Below are 25,412 nucleotides of genomic sequence, written 5' to 3'. Positions count from 1 at the left end.
CATTAACGCTGTCAAAGTGGTCTCAGTGTCACCAGATGGGACAGAACGCCACAGCCAGGAGGTGTGTGAGTTACACAGGCTCACAGAACCTGGCAAGAACAGGGCTGGGATTGCAGAAACACACACATTCCTGAGAAGTGCTAGGCAAAGGACACTCACGCAAACGCACTCCAGAAGGGTGGTAGCAGAACACCCTGGTACCAAGTATGGGGTACAAACACTCATCCAAGAATACACTGACCCCCTCTTAGTGATACGGGCAGGATGGGAGCGTAATGAATAAAAATGTTTTGATTGAACCACCATGTACAAGGTAAAGGGTGGTAACTAACCATGTCAAAGGGGCAGTAACTAACTATGTCAGAGGGGCAATATATAACTTGTTTGTATCGGTGAATAATGAGGGGTCTTACATGCAGTGTCTTTGGCCAGCCTAGGGGACAGTGAAAAGTCCCACCGCTCACTGAGCAGCGTCTGTTGTCACAGGCTACATGTCTTAGTATCCTCATAGAGTCTGCCGGGTGCTATTACCGTGCTTCGTCGACAATAAAGCTGGCCGGGTGCCTTCGCTCCTTGGCAAAGTTTTGTGGGTTTTGTGGGCAGTTTGATCAGAACCTGCTGTACGGCCACAGCCAGTGCAGCATGCAGAAAAAACACACACGTGGAGCCAACAACTGACCCCGCCTGCTGTAAAAACTATAACTTTTAACCTTTAAAACAAAGAGAGAGCAGAGAGGCAGGGGAAAAGTGTGAAGAGCAATCTAGGAAGGTAGGGAGACCTGAGCCAAGAGAGATTATCAAGGTATCTTAAAGTACCGGCAGCAGCAGCCAGTTTAGCAAACTGAGAAAGGATATAAAAGAAAACTGGTAGGTAAAAATATTTGAGAAAGAAGGGTCTATTTTTATCTCTGAGCAAGGAGTGTGTGGCTTCGTGGGTTAAAGCAGTTGTGAACCCGCACCCCTGGTTTTTATCCTGGCTTTGAGAGGATAGTGGGGGTCATTACCTGAATTTGTTCCCCCAGTGTTTGTTGCTTTTGTCTGCATGCCAAATGGATTGCAGGAGTGCCCTTACATACTGCAGTTAACTGTTTTTTGGGCACCTCCAGGCATTAATGCATCAATTCTAGGTGTTAACCTGCTCAATTTTGGGTTTTCACTTTGAAATTCTTTATTCACTCCCCCAAGATTGAGTCTTAGCTTCTGTCTCCTAATGTGCTCTGTGAACTGTTCCATTTTTTCCTTCATCTGAGTTACCAATCCAGTGAATGTACTGTTTGCTACTTCTCCCTCCTGGGCACTTATTTGTCCCATTCTGACAGGCACCAGTCTAGGTCCCAGTTTAAGTTTTACCAGAACCTGGATTTATCTTACAGTGGTGGTTGCACTACATTGGCCCGTTTCATTTTTTTTAACTTTGCTAGGGTTACCGTTTTCCATTTCTGTCCCCACTCTTCAGGCATAGGGTAGCTACCACAAGCCTGTTGTTGACCGCAAATATTTCTAACAGGAGGGCACGTCTTTTTTGCAGAGTTTTTCAGCTCTTTCCAATGTTTTATTCTGTTCCTGTTCTTGCTGTAAGGTAAACTCTCGTAGGTGGTTACCTTACTTTACCATCCGTACATTTACGCTCCATCTGTCCCTTAAGTTTTTACATTTCCTTTTATGACTGATGGACAGATTTTATTTTTCAATTGTTTTTAGTTTCTTATGGTGGGCCTGGGAATGTTAGACTCCTGAATCATGATTGAGGAGTGGGGTTTTATGAGTGAGCCTTGGTGGTACCCAATAATGAATACATATGGATAATGTGTGTGACAGTGCCCCCCATAAGGCTTTATGGAAATATACTTCTGAATGTATATATGACATAACTAGAATGTGCTTTATGCTACATATGTCATGTAACATATCTCTGTAAAGGTTATGATCTACTGAATCTATTAATCCTATTTGTATGCATATATCATTTCTGTATTCAAAGTTATGAACATTGGCTGCATACTTGTTTGATTCTGAGTAGGTTTTAGTGAAGTGGTTGGTCAGCTTCCTGAGAAAAGACTATTCTCAGTAAGTGCTCAATCAAGAAGCTCTTAAGCCAACAATGAACTTGGAGACGCCAATCCACATCTGGGCTTTCCCAGGAATGTGGCTTGGCTGGTAAGAAACTCAGTTATGCACAGACATGTGACTTGCCCGGGTGACTCCAAAACTCCATTTTGTAGATGGACTTTGCATAGGCGAGAGGAGGGGGTCTCCACCCACAAGAGAAAGTCTATTTAAACCCCTGGGAGACCCCTCCATTTGGTCTTCAGCTGGCTAAAGAAAGAGCCTCTCCATCCCCAAGGATACCTGAAAGAAACTGGAACAAAGGACAGTAACTACAGGGGGTGTGAGTGATTGCTGGACCCAGACTAGAAGGAGGCTAGTCTGTAAAAGGAAGCTTACTGGATGACGATTTTATCTGTATTCAGTTTTATTACTGTACTAGACGTAGACTTGCATGTTCTATTTTATTTTGCTTGGTAATTCACTTTGTTCTGTCTGTTACTACCTGGAGCCACTTAAATACTACTTCCTGTATTTAATAAAATCACTTTTTACTTATAAATTAACCCAGAGTATGTATTAATTCCCGGGGGTGTGGGATGGAGGGAGAGGGGGCTAACAGCTGTGCATATCTCTCTATCAGTGTCATAGAGGGCGAACGATTTATGAGTTTACCCTGTATAAGCTTTATACAGGGTAAAACGGATTTATTTGGGGTTTGGACCCCATTGAGAGTTGGGCATCTGAGTGTCAAGGACAGGAACACTGCCTAAGTTGCTTTCAATTAGGTCTACAGCTGTTAGGGGACATGGTTCAGATCTGGGTCTGGGTTTGCAGCAAGCTAGCGGGTCTGGCTTAAACCAGGCAAGGCACTGAAGTCCTAAGCTGCCAGGGCAGGAAAGCAGGAGCAGAAGTAGTCTTGGCACATCAGTTGGCAACCCCAAGGGGGTTTCTGTGATCCAACCCATCACTGTATGGATATGGCATATATATGTGCACATAAATATGTATATAAATACAGCTTCCATATCAGGAGAGTTTAATAAGACTGGGACTTCTGAGCTTGGAAAAGAGACTACTGAGGGTGGTTAAGATTGAGGTCTATAAAATCATGATTGGCATGGGAAAAGTAAATAAGAAAGTGTTATTTACTCCTTCTCATAACACACAAACTAGGGGTCACCAAATGAAATTAATAGGCAGCAGGTTTAAAACAAACAAAAGGAAGTATTTCTTAACAGAACACACAGTCAACCTGTGGAACTCTTTGCCAGAGGATGTTGTGAAGGCCAAGACTATAACAGCGTTCAAAAAAAGAACTAGATAAATTCATGAATGATAGGTCCATCAATGGCTATTAACCAGGATGGACTGGGATGGCATTCCTAGCCTTTGTTTACCAGAAGCTTGGAGTGGGAGGCAGGGGATGGACCACTTGATGATTACGTGTTCTGTTCATTCCCTCTGGGGCACCTGATATTGGCCGCTGTCGGAAGACAGGATACTGGTTTAGATGGACCTTTGGTCTGACCCAGTATGGACGTTCTTTTGTGTGGTACATACGAGTATGTATGTGTACATATGACACCACCTTATATCCAAGCATAAATTATTTTTCCAATCTGGTGTTTTAGTCTGGCCCTTTTACTTTGGTGCTGCAGATAGCTTATCCTGACTGTTGGTTTTCACCCTCTGGGGTAAGCTTCGCTAGACAGGAGTGGCTAGCTTCTCTGTTCCATTGGTTGCATTGCTCTGTGATACACCAGTAGCTGACTTAGATCCAGCTGTTTCTTATAGATGCTGTTTTCCAGATAACCTACTGAATGCACGGTAACCAATTTATGAAATATTGCTGTGTCAGGATTTAGTATTGGTACCGAGACACTGAACCAGATGGTTTAGAATAACATTTGCCTTACTTAGGATGCAGTGTCACTGACTCAGATTATGACTGGTACTAACAAGGGAGTGGAGAAACGTTCCCAGGGACAGTTTCTGTTGGAACCATTCCAGGGCCAAGAATCTGCCTGGTTTGGACAAAATGACATTTATGTTCACGGAAAAAAGTGTCGCCAATTTTTTTTTTTAACCAGCCCTAACTGGGCAGGGGAGGCCAGGTTTGTTACAGTGTTTCGGTGCCTGGTGAGATTTTCAAATGCTTCTAGGTGCCTAATTCCCTTTGCTTTCAATGGTGCGGGTACCTCAGTGGTTTGAAAATCCCACTAAATGCCAAAATGCCTTCCAAATCTGGCCCTTAAACATTTCTGGAAATCTGGCCCTGAGTCACTGTTTGGCAGCACTGGGGATGCAGGCTGGGTCTTCTAAGGACCCCGCCAGCTCTCTGCTGGTGGCCCCTGTTGTGTGAATGTAGATGGACTAAATGGGCCAAGGTGCTAACAGAGCCCATCACTGTCCAGCACTAGCCAGTGTGAAATGAGGGGCAGGGATTGGGACCCAGAGACCTCCCCCAGCTCGTGCCATGGCAAACATGCTGTGAAACAGCCCTTAACCTTTGATTAACACCACAGGAAAGGAGGGGAAAAAGTCCGGACCTTTGAATTGCAAAGCATTAAATCCGGCTGTCATTTGCACAACCCCTCTAGTTCCCTTTCCCTTGTGCTGGGACAGTCGGGGCAGGAAATCCGGCTTGTCTGCCAGTCTCTTGTCTGCCAGGTATCTGTGCTGGTGATAATGAACCTCAGGGGGAGAGAAGTGAGCTGAGACTGGCTGGAGCTGCTGTTCATAGAATCACAGAATCATAGAATATCAGGATTGGAAGGGACCTCAGGAGGTCATCTAGTCCAACCCCCTGCTCAAAGCAGGACCGATCCCCAACTAAATCATCCCAGCCAGGGCTTTGTCAAGCGTGACCTTAAAAACTTCTAAGGAAGGAGATTCCACCACCTCCCTAGGTAACGCATTCCAGTGTTTCACCACCCTCGTAGTGAAAAAGTTTTTCCTAATAACCAACCTAAATCTCCCCCACTGCAACTTGAGACCACTACTCCTTGTTCTGTCAATGTTGAACTATCAGAATTCCCCACAGATGGGAATTCCATTTTCCAGCCAATGCTAGGTGCTAATGTTCATGGGGGAAAAAGAAGAACCTTTATCATTTTTGTGATTATTTTTCTCTTCATTCTTCATTCATTTTGAACACTCCAGACTTGTTCCATTTTGATGGCTCCTGCTAACCACAGGGCAAATCCAACTTGGTGAAAAAACACATCTTGCACAAACATTTTGTAGCCCTAGAAACACCCAGCATAGCTGAGACACTGGGGGATAGATGGCCCGTAATTGTAAAGATTGTAATGGGAAGCTGGTACACAAATTTTTTATGTAGTTTGGCAAATCTTAACCCTAGTGGGTTGATGGATGAAAGGAAAAACCAGCATTTTTCTGCTGTTCTGAAACAAACCAACAAATCAGAGACCCTAGGACATCATAAGACAAACTAGGATGATACTGGGACATTGTATGAGAAACTGGGACTTTCCTGGTAAAATCAGGCCATGTTGTAACTTTAGGAGGGCTAAGGGTTCCCAAGCCACCTAGTGGATTTGAACACCCAAGCCCCTTTAAAATTCATGGGAGCTGTGGACTTAAAAATCCTAGCAAGGGTGAAAGGCTCAGCCAAGGAGTCTAGCCCTGGTTGTGGGTCCGCAGGTGCAGTCCATAAAGCTCAGCATCGCTCCTGAGTCTTGGTGTCTGTATATAAGGGTCTTCCCAGGACTTTGGGCCTGAAGTTTCCAAAGCAGTTGCTAGTTTTGGGTGTCAAGCTTGAGGCAGCCTGGATGTGTTCAGAGATACGTCTTCAGCAAAGCCTCTGAGATGTCCACAGGTAATCAGGGGGAACACTGAGTTCAGAGGCCAAACCCTCATCCTCCCCTGGGGACACGGCTGGAGGTTGGGGAAGCCCAATTTCCATGTGAAGAGTTCTGGAGAAAAATCTTGTTCCTGTGTCATTTCCCAAGGATTTTTTTGTTTTTCTGTAAGAGATGAGGGGAGCTGAGCCCACCTTGTGGAGTGCTAACAACACCATGCTGGCCTCAAATTGGGTACTGAAAAATTGAGATACCCCAAATCTTGGATCACTTGTGAAAATGTTGGCTCTCGTGTGATGAGTCATGGATGTGTAACCCTTCTGCCCATCAGAGTTGGCAGCAACAAGGGCCGGGTTCAGTATCTAGGGGTTCCATTCCAATACACAATGCAAAACCAGCTCGAGCCCCCACCCAGTGACCACCCCCACCCCCGCTGGGTGCCTCTAAGAGGCAATACTTCCCCTCTCACAAGCACAGAGTCTGAGTGTAGCAAAAGCCTTTTAATAACAGAGAGAAACAATGTCACATTATGTTGGGGAAACACCACCAACAGGATTCATAACACAACCCATGAGCAAAAAACCCATCCCAAGCAAATTGGGCTGTGTCCTTTCCCTTTGGTTCTTGAGTCCAGCAACCCAAAATCACCTGAAGTCCCAAAAGTCCAACAACCCAAAAGTCTCTGTCCCTGGTCAGTGCAGCCCCAGAGTCTGAAAGTTTATCTGCAGAGTTTTACGTCCCAACCTGGGTGGAGATGGGGGGAGGGGTGTTAAGGGGCACCTTACATGGTCCAAAGTTGATCGTCCCACCTCTCCATGGGGCTCCGCTCCGCTCCACCAGCCGTCCCACAAATCGCTCCACTCTGCCAGCCGTCCCACAAGCCACTGTGCTCTGCCAGCCATCCCACAAACTGCTCTGCACTATATCTTCAGGCACCCCCACTACTTAACACAACACTCAGTGATTTCAGCTTGTAGTAGGGGAGCCTTAGTACTGATGCACTATTAACCCAAAGTGAATTCAGCTCAGCAGCCTGTAACTAGACTCCTAACGGAATTAAAATTAGCTCTGATATTCTACAGTGGAGAGAAAAGAAAGTGTAATTAGTACATAAGACCCTTACCAAAGGACCCATACCACAAGGTATTAATACCTATCCCCAACTCCTCTCCATTCATGGGGTTTTGGAACCCATGACCTTGCCTAGTGAATGCTGCTTAGTTGATGGTGAGTCCCTCCAGCATAACAAAAGGCCAAGTAAAGTTCCACTGTCCTTGATTCACATAATCAGGATAATAACAGTTTATTCCTGCCCCAATAACAGAGAAACTGGGGCTCCTACAGCAGCCAAAGTGACCATCTAGGTGGGGTGGGTGTGTCTATGCAAATGAGATCAGCCCCTGAAGTTCTTTTCCACAACCCACCATGACTCGCCACCAGATGTCAGGGTAGAGCTCATCCTGACTCTGCTTACAGATGCTTGTGATGAGCCGGGCACACAGAGACTATGCACACTAGTAAGGTTTCATGCAGGCCCATCACTTGGCCATAGGAGCCATAGGGAATGGGATATGGGGGCTTTCCCATCTAGGGAGGGCCAGCTATGATCTGGGATAAACCGCCCATTGGGAAAGTTTATTCCAGCCCCTTAACAGTTCAGGTTTATGACCTGAAGCCCAAGTATTTATATTTCTTTAACTGATGTAAATCTGCAAGCTGCACTGGTGTCATAGAATCATAGAATCATAGAATATCAGGGTTGGAAGGGACCTCAGGAGGTCACCTAGTCCAACCCCCTGCTCAAAAGCAGGACCAATCCCCAATTAAATCATCCCAGCCAGGGCTTTGTCAAGCCTGACCTTAAAAACTTCTAAGGAGATTCCACCACCACCCTAGGCAACGCATTCCAGTGTTTCACCACCCTCGTAGTGAAAAAGTTTTTCCTAATATCCAACCTAAACCTCCCCCACTGCAACTTGAGACCATTACTCCTTGTCCTGTCCTCTTCTACCACTGAGAATAGTCTAGAACCATCCTCTCTGGAACCACCTCTCAGGTAGTTGAAAACAGCTATCAAATCCCCCCTCATTCTTCTCTTCTGCAGACTAAACAATCCCAGTTCCCTCAGCCTCTCCTCATAAGACATGTGTTCCAGACCCCTAATCATTTTTGTTGCCCTTCGCTGGACTCTTTCCAATTTATCCACATCCTTCTTGTAGTGTGGGGCCCAAAACTGGACACAGTACTCCAGATGAGGCCTCACCAATGTCGAATAGAGGGGAACGATCACGTCCCTCGATCTGCTGGCTATGCCCCTACTTATACATCCCAAAATGCCATTGGCCTTCTTGGCAACAAGGGCACACTGCTGACTCATATCCAGCTTCTCGTCCACTGTCACCCGTAGGTCCTTTTCCGCAGAACTGCTGCCTATCCATTCGGTCCCTAGTCTGTAGCTGTGCATTGGGTTCTTCCGTCCTAAGTGCAGGACGCTGCACTTATCCTTATTGAACCTCATCAGATTTCTTTTGGCCCAATCCTCCAATTTGTCTAGGTACCTCTGTATCCTATCCCTGCCCTCCAGTGTATCTACCACTCCTCCCAGTTTAGTATCATCCGCAAATTTGCTGAGAGTGCAATCCACACCATCCTCCAGATCATTTATGAAGATATTGAACAAAACCGGCCCCAGGACCGACCCGTGGGGCACTCCACTTGACACCGGCTGCCAACTAGACATGGAGCCCACTCCAACTTGATTCCCGACTGACTGGTAGCTGTCTGGCATTGTATGCTTCCACAGGGCTATTGCCACTCACTTGTGAACTGTGAGGGCTGCTCTCATCTTGGTAGTCTTGCGCTTCAGGGCAGGGGAAAGCAAGTCACAAAATTCCATGAAAGTGCCTTTACTCATGCGAAAGTTTTGGAGCCACTGGGAATCATCCCAGACCTGCAACACTATGCGGTCCCACCAGTCTGTGCTTGTCTCCCAGGCCCAGAATCAGTGTTCCACGGCATGAGCCTACCCCAGTAACACCATGATCTCCAAATTGCGGGGGAACAAGGTTTTAGAGAAAAGTGTGTTCATGTCCTCATCACCGTGCTGCCGTTGCCTCCTCGCCTGGTTTTTCAGGTGCTGGTTCTGCATACACTGCATGATAATGCGCGAGGTATTTACATTGCTCATAACTGCTGTGGTGAGCTGAACGGGCTCCATGCTTGCTGTGCTATGGCGTCTGCTCCTGCTCGGGCAATCCAGGGAAAAGGGCGTGAAACGATTGTTTGCCATTGCTCTGGTGGAGGGAGGCGTGACTAACAACATGGCTTACAGGGTTGGCTTACAGGGAATTAAAAATCAACAAAGGGGGTGGCTTTGCGAGAAACAGAATGGCCCCCTCAAGGACAGAACTCAAAACTGGGTTTAGCAGGCCGTTGATTTCACGGAGGGAGGGAGGAGAAAATGAATACAAAACAAATCTGATCTATTTCTTGTTTTGATCCACTTCATCTATCTTTATACATCTTGCTGGCAGCAGACTGTGCAGTACGACCGCTAGCCATCATCATCTCCTGGGTGCTTGGCAGAAGACGGTGCAGTATGACTGCTGGCCATCATCTTCTGCTGGCTGAAGATTAAAAGACAGTGCACTTCCGTTAGGACTGAATCGCCATGAGACAAAACTTAAAAAGGAAATGACCTGGCTGAGTCACTCCCATGTTTGCCCAGGTGCCCCTGACCTCATCGAGGTCAGTTAAAAGAGCACCCTGGACTACATCAGTGATTGTTCTGGAACCTTCCCTGTTAATATACCCAGGGAAAAGGGACCTACTTAGCCTGGGGCTAATATATCTGCCTTCTATTACTATCCTATAGCCATCTGCCTCGACCCTGTCACAGAACAGAGTTCTGATAGCACGGATTCATCTCCCCATACAGCGATCAGATTCCGTACCTCCCGTTTGGTCCATGCTGCAGCTCTTTTGCTATTCTGGGACTCGATCATGGTCACTTCTGCTGATGAGATCTGCACTCACCTGCAGCTCGCCACGCTGGCCAAACAGGAAATGAGATTGAAAAGTTCGTGGGCCTTTTCCTGTTTACCTGGCCAGGGCATCTGAGTTGAAAGCATTGTCCAAAGCGGTCACAATGGAACACTCTGGGATAGCTTCCAGAGGCCAATACCATCAAATTGAGACCACGCTACCCCACACTACCCCAAATTCGACCTGGGAAGGTTGATTTCTGTGCTAATCCCCTCATCGGGGGAGGAGTACAGAAATCGATTTTAAGAGCCCTTTAAGTAGAAAAAAATGGCTTTGTTAGTGCTGGGTGCAGGGTTAAGTTGATCTAATGCTGCTAAATTTGACCTAAACTTGTAGTGTAGACCAGTGCTCAGTCTGCTTTCATGGAAAATTTTTATTATTCTTGAAAGGAAAGAAATCCTTAGTTTTCAACTTAATATTTCAAGTCTTCAGCTGAATTCTCCAAAAACTATGGGGAAAAAAAACTCATGTTCAGTGTTTATGGTGAAAATTCATAATTTTCCAGAGGGGGAAAACAATTCTGGCCAGCAGCAGATGTCTTCATTAAATTGACACTAAAAGTCTAAAGGAGTTCATATTGTAATTTCACATTTATGTTCTTCAAAATCCCTGTATATGAATCCCCCCAAATCTATACCTGAAATAGCAAACTTACTGCACTGGGCTTTGTGGAATTTGTCTCAGCTTGCGATGCATTCAATTCTCAAGCATCAGAATTGTTTAGACAGTAACTGTCTGTCTATCTAGCACCCATCACTGTATTATCCAGCTGCCATTGCCCTGTCCGGTTGATCGATGTCCTGAGTTGCCGAGTATCTCTGAGGTTCCTAGAAGACCAGGATCCACTCCACAGATGGGGGCTCCCTGCTCCCCTAGCTTGGGCAGGCTTGGCTGAGAGGTGAAGGACTAACTGGGACTGATGCCCCTCCCAGATTTAAAACTGACCCTGGCTTGTGCAGGCTTCAGATGCTGACAGAGCCCAGGATGTCCCTGCTCTGGGGTTACATAGCTGAATCTGGTCTCCGGGACCATGAGCCCAGCTTTGATCTTACCTCTGAGCAAAGCACCCTGACAACCTGCCCTAGTCTCCCTTAACCGTGCAGATGGGGAGCAGCACCTGCCCTGGATCTCACACAATGGCTGAATTCCTGGAAGGACCCTTGGCTAAAAACAAGGCAGGGCTGATGCTCAAAGGGGGTCCCAGGAGGTTGCAGAAATAAACCTCCATAACCTCAGGTCTCCTGGAACAGCCTGTTGCTTCGTTAATGCCACTTAATGACCTCTGGGGAGAGGGGCCCAGAGATGTTTTTTCTCCTGCATTGTGTCAGCAGCTCTTGGGATGCAGCCACCAGAGGAGCCCACAGCTCAGGCTGCCTGAGGTTGGTCACTCAGAGGTACCCAGAGCCAAAGACTCAAAACTAAGAGCCAGATCCTGAAGTGGTGTAAATTGATACAGTTCCATTGACTTAGTAGCCAGGGGTATTTACACCTGCTGGGATTTGGCCCACTGACATCCATGGAGCTACCTCAATTTACACCACCTGGGGATCTAGTCCATTACACAGGGTCCAATCTGTATCTTTTTAGTCTGTGAAACTGAACTTGAAGAAGAGTCAAAAGTACCCAACCCATCTGCCCTTTCCTAGTTCCTTGTCCTTGGGGATTAATTACAGTGTAACTTCTAATGGCGAACCACAGTGTATTGGAGGTTTTCTGTAGCTGATCTTCACTCTCTATGGGGATGAACGGTCCAACTTACGTTCTTTCTTTCTGCGGAAAACACTAAGATAAATGGCTCCTTTGGCTGCAGATCTGATTCTGCATGCTATTTTTTAAAATGTGGAATTCCTTTTGGTTGTGGGTATGTCAGAGAGATTGAACAGCTACCAAGGCCCAGATCCCCAGGGAGTCTAAATCAGCCATTGCATCGCTGCAATCAATGGGACAGATCTCCAGCTGGTGTGTAAATTGGCTATCATTTTACTGGAATCAGTGGGGCCTGATCCCTGGCTGGCATAAATTGGCAGAGTGCTATAGAGCTATGCCAGGTTCCACGAGCTGAGTGTGTGCACCCAGACATAAGCAAGGCAGCGTACGTCGACCTAGTAAGTGCCAGTCAGTGTCTACACTAGAATGGTGCTCCCACTGAGGTAAGTGACCCACTACATCGACTTAACACCGCCAAAGTTCCAGATTTGGCTAAGAGCACCCTGGAATGGGGGCAGAGCTATGAGGGTCAGATTTCTCAGCTCAGCTGGACCAGTGCCAGCGTAGAGTATCTCCATTCACATCAATCAGCAGTGTAATGCTGATGAGTTTCTGGCCCAGAGACTCGGGGCTAAACTCAATAGTGATGTAAACACGGGTGGAAGTCACTTATCTGTTGTCATTGTATTATAGGTGGGCTTGGAAGGATCAGCTTTTAATTGGTTAAATGTCAATAAACACACATGCCAGCCGAGAACAAATATTTCCATCAATAGGAATCAAAATGTAGAGATGGGCAAAGTAAGAAAAGTACTACCTGAGCATTTCTTAGAGCCGCTTTCTTTTGACGTGTGAGGTTGATCATTTGCGTTTCAGTGGTGATAAAACTTCAGCTTGTTGAATCTCAACTTCTCCAGTCATTAAGTAGCTATTTTCTGACCCCATCCCTATAATTTCCTACAGCTGTGAAAATTTAAGTAGATACAAAGTAGAAAAAATGCTGAAAAGTAAACCTTGATATCATCCGTCACAGTTATAAAAGAACAAAAATCAACATCTGCCAAGCCAAGCCTTACACCTTGGTGTAAGTGGTAAAGGCCCATTACATGCCCCACCCCCCGAACTGGGGCCAGGAGCAGGGCCGCAGCTTGGCGGGGGGGCAGACAGGGGTAAAGGGGAAGGGGCTGGAGGTGGTTCTAGGGCCAGGAACAGGGCCAGCAGTGGAGTCATGGCCAGGTGCGGAGGCTGGGGGTGGGGCTAGGGACGGAAGCCAGGGCTGTGGCTGGGGGCAGAGCAGGGCTGGGTGGCTCTCATTCCACTTCCCACCATGGGGGCTGGCCCAGGCCCTGCCATGCCCCCCTGACTGTTCCTCCATGCCCCCTAGAGGGGCATGCCCCACAGTTTGGGGACCACTGGTGAAGTCACATCCAAGCTGGGAAGGGATAGGCCCAGTCCTTGACCTAGCAATAATCTAATTTTGTCATAAAGACAGATTTGTATTTGATTGTGACAGTCAGTGAGGCAAATTCTGCTGAAGAAGAGGAGAAAGATTTGGGAAACCCATCCAAAATAAGAACTAAGCCTGTGGGAACTGGCCATGGATTTGGGAATGATGATAGAGACAGACCGTAGCTCTAGAATCTTCCATGGGCAAGAAAATCAGAGGGTGGGGTTATGCAACGAGATGTTCCAACATAGGAACAAACATATAACCAGGCATCACTGACATTCAGCTCAGGTCAGCTGGCAGCTCCATAGCACCCTGCCAATTCACACCAGCTGGGAATCTGACCCATTGACCCCACTGGAATGGTGCTGATTTGAACCAGCTGGGAATCCAGCCTTTCATTTTGATTCAATCTTTCTGTTGTATTGGCAATCAATGTGGATTAACCATGTAAACATGAGCCTGCAGCATTGCACTAGGGTTGTTCCCTCTGCCACTCAGATCCCAACCTTTGCCCTCTCCTTCCCTCCACAGACGTCACACAAGTTCCTCGGGAGAAAAGGTCCAGTTGAACATCCATGACCGAGTTCCTTCTCCTGGTATTCTCTGATGTTCGGGAGCTTCAGATTTTGCACTTTGTTTACCTAGCAGCCCTGGTGGGGAATCTTCTTATCACCACAGTTGTAGCTCATGAACACCATCTTCACTCTCTGATGAACTTCTTCCTGGTCAGCTTGTCCTTCATAGACCTTTGCCACATATCTCTCATAGTCCCCAAATCCACAGCCAAATTCCTAACCAGCAGCAGATCAATTTATTACTCTGGATGCGTTGCCCAAGACTTTATCTTTGTTTTCTTTGCTACATCTGAGCTTGCCTTATTCCCTGTCATGGCATTTCACGATATGTCGCCATCTGCAAACCACTGCAGTACGTGAACGTAAGAACGGCCAGACTGGGTCAGACCAATGGTACATCTAGCCCAGTATCCTGTCTTCTGACAAAAATATGAAGATAAAACAGGAACAATGGGAAGAAAAAAAATCTGGCATCAGTGAGACAAGACTAAGTGTTGTCTCTGACCACCAGGTTTCCCATCGAGAGGCCAATTGGAATGTGGGACAGGACATACCCATTTGGCCAGGCGTATCTGGTGACACAAAGCTGGAATAAAATGGAGAATGATTGTGGTTTGTTACATCTTGGTGTGTCAATAGAGCATGAGGGAGCTAGGAACAACACTAACCTGGGGACCTAATTCTGGCCCACTGTCTCGAATGAAGAGATACCGATTTACAGCAGCTGGGGAGCTGGCCCATTGACTCCAGTGTAGCTACTGCTGACTCACACAAGCTACTGATTGGGTCCATTGACCCCAGTGGAGCTACAGCAAATTCCCACCAGCTGGGGGTCTGGCCCATTGACCCCAATGGGGCTATGGCTGAGTCACATCAGCTGGGGGTCTGGCCCATTGATTCCAGTGGGGCTATGGCTGAGTCACACCAGCTGGGGGTCTGGCCCATTGACCCCAGTGGGGCTATGGCTGATTCACACCAGCTGGGGGTCTGTCCCATTGATTCCAATGAGACTATGGCTGAGTCACACCAGCTGGGGATCTGTCCCATTGACCCCAGTGGGGCTATGGCTCAGTCACACCAGCTGGGAGTCTGGCCCATTGATTCCAATGAGGCTATGGCTGAGTCACACCAGCTGGGGATCTGTCCCATTGATTCCAATGGGGCTATGGCTGATTCACACCAGCTGGGGATCTGTCCCATTGATTCCAATGGGGCTATGGCTGATTCCCATCAGCTGGGGATCTGTCCCATTGATTCCAATGAGGCTATGGCTGAGTCACACCAGCTGGGGGTCTGGCCCATTGATTCCAATGGGGCTATGGCTGATTCACACCAGCTGGGGTCTGACCCATAGACTATAAGGCCAGGAGGGAACATTTGGCACATGCTGCCTGACCTCCAGCATATCCTAGGCCAGGGAACCTTCCCCTTGGCTCCTGTACTGAGCCCAGCTACACGTGTTAAAATGATAACATTCGTTTCTGGGGTTTGACATTAAGGAAGGACGAGAGACAAAGAGATGAATCTAGGAGAAGAAGTATTGGATCCAACCATAAGGTCTAAAACACCCCAGCTAAATGAGTCATTGCTGCAGTCACAGCCAGGATTCTCCCCCCGGAATATTGCTATCACCACAGGGATCGCCTCACACACCTAACTGGTCACTAATGTGCAAGCGCCCAGTGGCACCCCACCCTCCCAAAGTTACAGTCACAGGAACCTTGCAATAGGTCCACCCAGAAAATCGTCACGGACATTGGACGGGACAGACAATCAGCTGTTTGGGGCAGGAACTTTCTTTCAATTCTATGCAGCACCCAGCACAATGGGGATTCTGGTCCATTACTCTGGTCACTGGGTCTACGAATTAACGATGAAATAATAATCAATTCTCAATTGTCAGCTACCCATAATTATTGGTCATTAAATCCATTTAATTAAATTTAATTAAATTAAATTATTTCACCCAACCATTTTTCCAAGGAGCAAAAGGGGTGTTTGACCAAATCAGGAACATTTGCAGGAAAATGTCATTTTTGTGGACAATTTCCAGTTTTCCATTGAAAACGCAGAGACTGAAAGTTTTTCAATTTTTTGAAAGAATGCCTGTTTAACCAACTGTTTTCAAAAACAATATTTTTGATCATAAATGTTTTTAAAAGGAATCGTTTTGACCAAATCCTGAGACATTTTACCCAAAACAGTTTTTTGAAACTGAGCATTTTTACCAAACAGTAGATGCTTTTACCAAAAACTGAAACATTTCACCCAAAATGCTTTCTGAAACTGAAAGATTTTTATCAAACACTAGATGTTTTAATTAATAACTTAATATTACAAACAACCGTTTTTGAAAAAAAATATTTTTGGGGGTTTATTTTTGTTGCAAAAACCAAATTAAACAAAAAAACCTGTTTTTTGTAGGATTTTTTTCTACAAAACAAAGCTTTTATTTATTTATTTATTTCACGTGAAAATAATTGGCATTTTTCAACCAGTTCTATGATTTCTGCAATTAACAAAACAGCTTCATAACAGATGATACATATAGACTATGGATACACCATTATGGGGTCTTTGGAAGCCTTTTGGATTGCGGTTTCCCAGGTAAAAATTTCAAGAAAGCAAAGCAGGAATGAGCAGGAGGGTTTCTCATGATTCTGTTACCCACTCTTTCTCCTAATGGGAAAATGACTCAGAAATTGTTGACGTTTTGTCTAAAAACTGAAATTGGACTTCTTTTAATTTTTTTAAAGGTTTTCAGCAAAGAAAAACAAAAACCTTTTATGCCAGAAACCCCAAAATGTTACACACAATACTGCTGAAAAATGAAAAGTGTTCAGAGAAAACCAGAAAAAAACTTTTGGATTTGGCAATTGGAAAAACAATCTCTTGTATGTACACCCCCACCCCAAGTTTTCCTTTCAACTGGGCGTGGAACCCTGGAGTCCTGACTCCCGCCACCCTGCTCTCCCAGCTAGACTCCATTCCCCTCCCAGAACCAGAGAGAGAAGCCAGGAGTCCTGGCTTCCAAGCCAATGCACCTGCCCTCCCTAGCTCCTAGCCAGGGCTTTCCGGAGCGCCCCTTTCACATCCTTGTTCCTCAGGCTGTAGATAATGGGGTTGAGCATGGGGGTGACAATGCCATAGAGCACGGGCAGTGCCCGATCCTGGTCCTGTGAGTAGGTGGAGTTGGGGCGGATGTAGGTGAAGATAATGGTGCCAAAGTAGAGGCTGACCACAGTCAGGTGGGAGGCACAGGTGGAGAAGGCCTTGAGGCGCCCTTCCCTCGTGCGGATCCTGAGAACGGCCATCACAATGTACACATAAGACACCAAAGTCCCCAGGAAGGAGCCCAGGATCACGGCACCCCCCAAGGCAAAAGTGACAGCCTGATTGGTCTGGGTGTCAGAGCAGGAGAGCTGGAAGAGTGGGGGGATGTCGCAGAAGAAGTGGTGGAGGATGTTGCTTCGGCAGAAGGACAGGATGGACATCAGGGATGAGTGCACTGCCGAGTTGGTCAAGCCCATGACCCAGGCGGCTGCAGCCAGCAGGGCGCACACCCGCCGGCTCATGAACGCACCGTATTGTAGCGGGTGACAGATGGCCACGTATCGGTCGTAGGCCATGACCCCCAGTAGCAGGCACTCGATCCCCCCAAAGGAGATGAAGAAGAACATCTGGGAGAGGCAACCGGCCCACGAGATGGACTTGTCCTGCGACAGGTAATTGGCCAGCATCTTGGGTACGGTGCAGCTGGTGTAGCCGATGTCCACCATCGAGAGGTTGACCAGAAAGAAGTACATGGGTGTGTGGAGCCGGGAGTCCAGGCTGACCAGCAGTAAGATGAGCATGTTGCCCATCAGGGCCACCAGGTAGATGGCTGTGAAGACCCCAAAGAGGATGAGCTGCTCTGCTGGGTTGCTGGAGAGACCGAGGAGGATGAATTTGGTCACTGAGGTGTCGTTCTCCCTCCCCATCGGCTCCACGGGGTCCATCCCCTGCAGGCAGAGGAAGGTCAGTGGTGTGAGAGTTGGCTTGAGACATTTACCCTCCCTGTGAGCTGAATTGTAAAGAGTGAGGGAAAGTCCCTACACAGTCACAGCAACCTACACTAACAGCGGTGGGTATGAAAGGGAGATGGAGACTGAATTGGCCCAAACAAAAGGCCTCCGGGTGTCCCTCAAGGCCTGTGACAAGCTTATGTCTGGGAAACGAGAGGACTGTTGGGCCAGAAATCAGTTAACCTAAATTGTGTGTTGGAAACTGGGGGACAAATCAGTGGGGGAGGGACCATTCTGCCTACCACTCCCTTCGGGGCCCTTCACGACAGAGACTTGGGGTGGGGGGGCAGGAATGAGGAAGAAGAGATGGAGGCTACTGGAGTGAAATTCACCATCGGGGCTGCTTCCTACCCCATCCCTGATCCTGAGAGATGTCCTGGCCAGCCCAGGCCAGAGAGAGGGACCCAGATAACATCGTCACCCCCGTCTGCTCCGGAGAACCACAAACACCACCTGGGATGAAACAGGATCGACTTTAACAACAGCAGCTCCAGCCTGTCTCAGCTCACTTCTCTCCCCCCGTGAGGTTCATTATCACCAGCACAGATACCATCTCAGAGACTGGCAGACAAGCCGGATTTCCTGCCCAGACTGTCCCAGCACAATGGAAAGGGAACTAGGGGGGTTGTGCAAACGACAGCCGGATTTAATGCTTCACAGTTCAAGGGTTTGGGCTTTTCCCCTCCTTTCCTGTGGCCTTAATCAAAGGTTAAGTGCTGTTTTGCGGCATGTTTGCCATGGCACGAGCTGGGGGAGGTCTCTGGGTCCCAATCCCTGCCCCTTGTTTCACACTGGCTAGTGCTGGACAGTGATGGGCTCTGTTAGCACCTTGGCCCATTTACTCCACCTACATTCACACAACAGGGGCCACCAGCAGAGAGCTGGCGGGACCCTTAGGAGACCGAGCCTGCATTCCCAGTGCTGCCACACAGTGACTCAGGGCCATACCTGCAGAGATGTTTAAAGGCCAGATTGCAAAGGCATTTGGGCATCTAATGGGATTTTCAAACCACCGAGACACCTACACCATAGAAAACAAAGTGAGTTAGGCACCTAGATGTGTTAGAAACTCTGACCTGGCACCAAAACATTGTTACAAATGCAGCCTCTCGTGCCCAGATGGAACTGGTAAAAAAAAAAATTGGCAAAACTTTTTTCCGTGAACATACATGTCATTTTGTCCAGACCAAACAGTTTATTGGCATTGGAATGGTTCCAACAAAAACTATCACTGGGAAGGTTTCTCCACCTCCAGGGGGGAGTTTTGGGTGACAAGGAGATGCCATAACAGCCAGGGGGTTGGGGCACTTTCCTGGGGTGGAGGAAACCCAGCTACAAGTCCCTGCTCTGACTAGGGATGGAACCTGGGAGCCTTGATTCCCAATCCTCCAACTCTAACCTATGAGATCCTACTCCCCTCCTGGAGCCAGGGATAGAACCCAGGAGTCCTGGCTCCCCATCCCTCCGGCTCTACCACTAAACTCCCCACTCCGCTCCACCCCGAGCCAGGGCTAGAACCACACCTCATTGGACCCCACTCCCCTCTGAACGCTAGCTACATTATAACAGGGCACAACAGAGAAGCCAGTTCTTCATGTTCTCGATGTTTTTTCCCTTTGCTTTGTTGTTTGCTCGTTCCCCATAAATATCTCGTCAGTACCTGGGTCTTTCATCACTCGTTGCCCTGGCTATGGCTCCAATATTGAGCTGCTGGAAAAAAATCAACAAAAGCATTTTGGTTCGCAGTCTCCCTCTTAGTCTGAGGTACGCAGAGCAGCTCTGGGGGGGGGAAGTGGCTGCAGTGTCCAGACCCTGGGTCTGTTCTGGTGCAGCAGAGACCTGGGGATTCCTGGACTAGCCTGGATGACTCAGAGGTCTGATGTGGGGGGGAAAGGGGGACAGCAGGCCTGACTGATCCTGGGGTGTGATGGGGGGGGGCAGGGAATGCCAGATTAGAGGGGCCGATGAGCCAGCCTGGTACATACCTTCCTATGGCAGGAAATTGATCTGAGATATGAGCTTGCGATCCTCAGCCCATCCGCTCCAGGAATGGCCTTGTTGCCTGGTGTCTGCCTCACTGTCTCCCTCCAGAGCTCGTCTGCCATCCTGTCCTGACGAGAGCTTTGGGCAGCAAGCGCCTCCCTGCCCCTCTCCCACCAACAGCCCAGCCCCTGCTCTGTGCCCAGTGAGAGACACAGCCCAGCTGAGGGGTGCTGGGATTGGCAGATATTGCAGAGCCGTCTCCTGGGGAATCATCCTTTGTGCCTTACAGACGTCACTGCAGGCCATCCCTGGGGAGGCCAATTTGCCTCGTACAACCAGCATCCTTGGCCATGAGGAAAAAGACACAGGATCAATGCCCATCTGAAACCAAACCAGAGCCAAGCCAGAGAAAATCGCAGTGTTTCACTCTCAGGTCCCCTGTTTACAGGTGTTGTGTCTCAGGAACTTCTGGGCCAAGACACTCCAAGTTTGCCCCACTTACCCTAGCTCAGATGCGAAGGAGACAGGGCAATTTTCTAGGCAATGTGATTCAGCGTGGGGATTTTAGAGTGCTGAGAAAAATCAGGTGTTAAGCAGTGAGCTTGTGTCAGCCCTTAACTAATTCACATGGGCAGACCCTCAGCTGGGGGGCCTGAGATGTCAGAGGTTGATGGTTAGCCACTTTCCACATTGTGGAGGGTCACAAGGCAGCACTGGGCTGAGCTCTGCCTTAGCCCTGCTCTAGGGCAGTACACATCTCCTAAGGTCAGACTGCCCACTGGTGGGAATCAGGGTCATTTCACCGAAACCAGTGGGAATTGGGTGTCTAAAGCCGCTCGGCAGCTCTGAAAAACTTCAGCTGGCCTGTTTAAGGCCAGTTCAGCAAAAAGAAACTTTCTCTCCTATAAACTGGTTTATTTTTAACTAAACATATTTTTTTTTGAAATATGGGAGTTCATCAAAAATGAAAAAAATCATGAAAAAAGTCATTTGAGATTTTTTTAAAGTTTTCTGAAAATGTTTCAAACCACAAACGTATTAGGAAAATTCAGACAATTAGAAACTATTTGAAAATAAGAGAGTAAAAGGTAAAAATTTGGAGAAAGTAAGAAAACAAAATCCTTTTCACTTATTTGTTTCCCATTGAAAAACATTGGGAAAACAGTAGAAAGTGAAATAAAATTGTTTTTTGATTCCTTCACTTTTTCTCACTTTTTTAAAGTGCAAAAATGTCAAATAAATTGAGAGTGAATGCTACTGTCAGAACTTTCTACACTTTTTTTCTTTACTTGATGAAAAAAGTTGAAAAGAATTTTTTCAAATCTAATAATGTCTTTCTGAAGGAACCAAGACAATATCTGTTTCTTTTAAAAAGAAAGAAAATGGCATTTTTAACTTTTTTTTTGGCGGGGGGGGGGGGAGCTGTGAGGGGCAGGGAGTGAAAATTTTCCAAATTTGTTCATTTCCTTGCAAAATGTTGCATGGAAAAATGGTTTCTGAGAAGCCCTGCTCTAGCTAGACTGAACAACTTCTCTTGCTGTCTCTCTGCCCCATACAGATTCTGCACTGGTGTAACAATGTCTGTTAGGGGTGTGATTTCACTGTGCTTAGCCAGCAGGCTTGGGTTTGGGGCCTGCTGCTTTTCCCTGATGGAGTCGGGGATCAGTGAATTCAGTGACTCACATGCAGCCTCCTTACCCCAGTCTGATTGATTTTAACAGTAAGAACAAAGCATTTCAAGAAAGCTGTTTAAAACCACACAGTTTCATAGAATATCAGGGTTGGAAGGGACCTCAGGAGGTCATCTAGTCCAACCCCTGCTCAAAGCAGGACCAATCCCCAATTTTTGTCCCAGATCCCTAAATGGCCCCCTCAAGGATTGAACTCACAACTCTGGGTTTAGCAGGCCAATGCTCAAACCACTGAGCTATCCCTCTCAGACAAAGCCCTCCCCTGGTTTATTGGGCACCTAGGCAGGCCTGGCTTATTCAGATACCCCCAGCGGATCCCCGTGTGTCAGTCTGGTTCCCCCAAACCCGTTTCTTGGTAGGGGGTCCCTTTGGAAATCCCTCCAGTCCTTCAGTTCTGCTGCCTTCCTGGGCTGTTGGCTGATGAGGTCAGATCTTCCCAGCCAATAGTCCAGGCATGGTCCCTTCCCCACCTTCCAGTGTTTGTCCAGGACTGTCCCTCGCTCTTCCTGCTTGATTGTCCATCCATCCCAGCAGAGTTATAGGGTAAACACCTGGAAAGCAGGGCCCAATAGAGCACCCAGCCCTACATCTGCTCTGTATCCATCCCACAAACTCAGCCTGGGGGCAGCTGTCCCGATATGGAGGTGCTTATGCAGGTGGAGCTCATTCCTCTTCGCAAAGGGAGATAACTACACTGGCTGGGACAGTTCTCGGGGTGCCCAGGGCTATGAATCCCCTTGAAATCCCCTTGCCTTCCATGAGAGGGAGACCTACCTGGGTGCCAGCTCCCCAAGGCAACCCAAACAACCACCTCTGGGCTCTGCCAACCCTCACTCCTCCTGGCAGGTTAGCATTAGGTGCACCCCACTCCACGAGCCCCGCTGGAGTGTTCCCCTGCAGCATCCAGCCCCTTTTCCAGGGGGCACTCACAGAAACACCATAGCTGCTGTCCCCAGGGAACCATGCACACCCCAGGTTGTCTGATTCAGCTCAGCTCTTTGGACAATCCTGCAGCTCTGAGAGCTAGTTGTGGGGGAAACAATCAGACGTTTATTGTCAGAGGTCAAGATTCAGGAGCTAGTGACTGAGGCCAATGGAAACAGAAGGGTTCCATGTCAAACAAAGTCAATACACGTATCCTGGAGACCAGACCTAGATGAATCCCACCCCAAGCCTTGGGCAGCATCTCCAACCAAGGCTGGCTGGGATCCCGTTCTCACAAATGCAAACGTACTGTCCAATTACAGCCTAAGTGCTGAATAATAGGGGGCTTTTCTTGTCCCACAGTTGTAGATCAGTGAAAAATCATAATCCGCTGAACATTATTGTCCTGGTAAACTACGTGTGGCAACATTGTATGTAAAGTTATAAGACTCTACTCTATAACACTGCTATAACATGTTCCACAGTTAGAAAGGTTGGCCCAAACCAGTTTTTCAGGGACAAAGACATACTGGCACCCCAGACAGGTATCAACAAAGTCAAGTGGTCTATCACTTTGTTAAATGACCATTCCTTGGTAGAAAGAAGGGTGTGAGTGATAACTTTACATATTGGCAGTGAAAAGAGCTAGAGGTCCCATGGAAACAGACTGGCTGTCACCTGAACGCCAGCTGGAGATAATCCTCAAAGAAGGGAGAAGGATATAAGAATGGAGGACACACACACCACAAATCACCTCTCTCCCCCCATCTCTATGCACAGCAGCTTCAATGCTTGAAAGACAAAGGAAACATCTTTGAACTGGGGAAGGAGTTTTAGCTCGGAGGTTTTTCAGCCAATACAGACTTCTATAAGCTTATGGGGAGATTAAACCTTTTGCTTTTAAGTTCACTTAGCTTGTTATGTTAGGGCTTTAGCTTGCATTTTATCTTTTTATTTGCTTTGTAAGCAATTCTGACTTTTATGCATTATTACTTGTGATCACTTAAAACCTATCTTTCTAGAGTTAATAAACTTGCTTTTATTGTTTTATCTAAACTAGCATGTGTTTGGATTGATGTGTTAGGAATCTCCACTTGAGATAACAAGCTTTGTGCATATCATTTTCCATTGATGAACTGGTGGACTTTATATGAGCTTGTATAGTCCAGTGGGTGCTGGTCAGTAGAAGACGCACATTTCTGGGGGAAGATCTGGGAATTTTCTGCTGTCTCCCTGTATGTCATTCATAAGTGACTGGCTATAGCACTCATGCAGTATAGCTGGGAGTGATTTTGCATGCTAGAGGCTGAGAGTGAACTAGCCAGAAGTGGAAGACAACACAGCAAAGCAGTGTAAAAGGCGCCCCATGCTGGAGTATTGAGGGGACACAGCCATCCAGCAGTCCAAATTGTACTCTGGGGAGTGTCCCACTGAGTGACTAAAACATATTTTTAAAAATGGGACTTTGGCTTCTAAGTAATTTAGTTGATTTTAATAGGCAGCAGGTTTAAAATAAACAAAAGGAAATATTTCTTCACACAATGTGCAGTCAAGATGTGGAACTCTTTGCCAGAGAATGTTGTGAAGGCCGAGAGTATAACAGGTTTCAAAAAAGAACTAGATTAATTCATGGAGGATAGGTCCATCAATGACTATTAGCCAGGATGGGCAGGGATGGTACCCCTAATGTCTGTTTGCCAGAAGCTGGGAATGGGCGAGAGGGGATGGATCACTTGATGATTACCTGTTTTGGCCATTCCCTCTGGGGCATCTGGCATTTGCCACTGTCGGAAGACAAGAAACTGGGCTAGATGGACCTTTGGTATGACCCAGTCTGGCAGTTCTTATGTTCTTATTTTGAAAATTTTACCTCACCTTTTAAACAATTTCCCATTTTAGAAACCCAGTGGGGCTCCTTTATGGAATACAGATTCCTCTTGAAGGAGTCTCTCAAGGCATCTTTGACCTTCTTGTTCCTCAGGCTGCAGATGAACGGGTTCAGTAAAGGTGTCACCATGGGTGTTCTGTATGCTGGCCACTTTGCTGAGGTCCAAGGAGTGGCTTTTCCTGGTTTGGACAAGATGAAGATGGAGCTCCCATAAAAGAGCATCCCCACAATAATGTGTGAGCTGCTGGTGGAGAAGGCCTTCTGTTGGCCTTTAAGAGAGGGGATCCTGAGCACTGTAGTGATGATGAAGGTGTAGGACACCACTGTCACTAGGAGAGAGCCCAGGAAAAGCAAGGCTGACACAGAGAATTCCACCACCTTGATGGTCCATGTGCCAGAGCAGGAGAGCTTGAGCAGTGGCATCACGTTGCAAAAGAAATGGTTGATGACATTGGAGCCACAATATGGAAGGTGGGAAGAAGCAAGGCCAGGAACCCGCACATCCATGAGGCAGCCACTAGCCGTAAGCAGGCGTGAGTGCTGATGAGGATGGCATATTGCAGTGGGTAGCAGATGGCCAAGTAGCGGTCAAAGGACATGACAGCAAGGAGGAAAAACTCCATAGAGCCCATCATGAAGTTGAAGTAGGCCTGGTGAAGGAAATGGTGTTCCTCTCGCTCAACATGTTGGCCAACATCTGGGGCATGACTGTACTGGTGAGGTGGACATCTAGGAGGGAGAGGTTGGCAATGAAGGGGTACATATAGGTGAGGAAACGATAGTCAGCCCAGACCAATGCCATGATGCTCATCAAGGTGCCCATCAAGGTGACCATGTAGGAGCTAAGAAAGGCTATGAAGAGGGGGCCTTGGAAGCTGTGGGTGCCAGGGAATCCCAGGAGGTTGAATTCAGTCACAGATATGTTCTGGTTCTCCATTGTTACCTCTGCAGGAAATGCTCACCTGGGTGGGGGGTGGGGAGAGAGAGGGAGACAGAGAGAGAGAGAGAGAAACAGAGAAAGGGACAGAGAGAGATGCCTCCTAATTTTGTTGTTGGTGGTGCCCTCAAGTCCCAAATTAAAAGAGCCAGATATTGAGTATTAATCAGTACAGATGGCTGGGAATTCTGAATGAAACAAATTCATTTGTCCCACAGGAAGTTTCAAATTGATTTAAACTGAACATTCCTGTTTTGAATTAGCATTTAAAAGTCA

The 25,412-nt window shown here is 47.3% G+C and overlaps 1 protein-coding gene across 1 annotated transcript; it reads right to left on the bottom strand.

Annotated features, from left to right (window-relative positions):
- Window positions 1-16,702: 16,702 nt before the first annotated feature.
- LOC311529840 (olfactory receptor 5AR1-like) lies at window positions 16,703-17,647 on the bottom strand (the record flags this gene model as incomplete). Its single annotated transcript, XM_084646101.1, has 1 exon — window positions 16,703-17,647. One exon carries the CDS (start codon window positions 17,645-17,647, stop codon window positions 16,703-16,705), a length of 945 nt encoding a protein of 314 aa, XP_084502227.1.
- Between the last annotated feature and the right edge of the window lie 7,765 nt (window positions 17,648-25,412).

The sequence above is a fragment of the Lepidochelys olivacea genome, assembly GCF_965140295.1.
Source record: "Lepidochelys olivacea isolate rLepOli2 genome assembly, chromosome: 13".
Taxonomy (NCBI): Eukaryota; Metazoa; Chordata; order Testudines; family Cheloniidae; genus Lepidochelys; species Lepidochelys olivacea.
The sequence above is the reverse complement of the archived record's forward strand: the minus strand, read 5'-3'. Positions and strand labels throughout refer to the sequence as shown.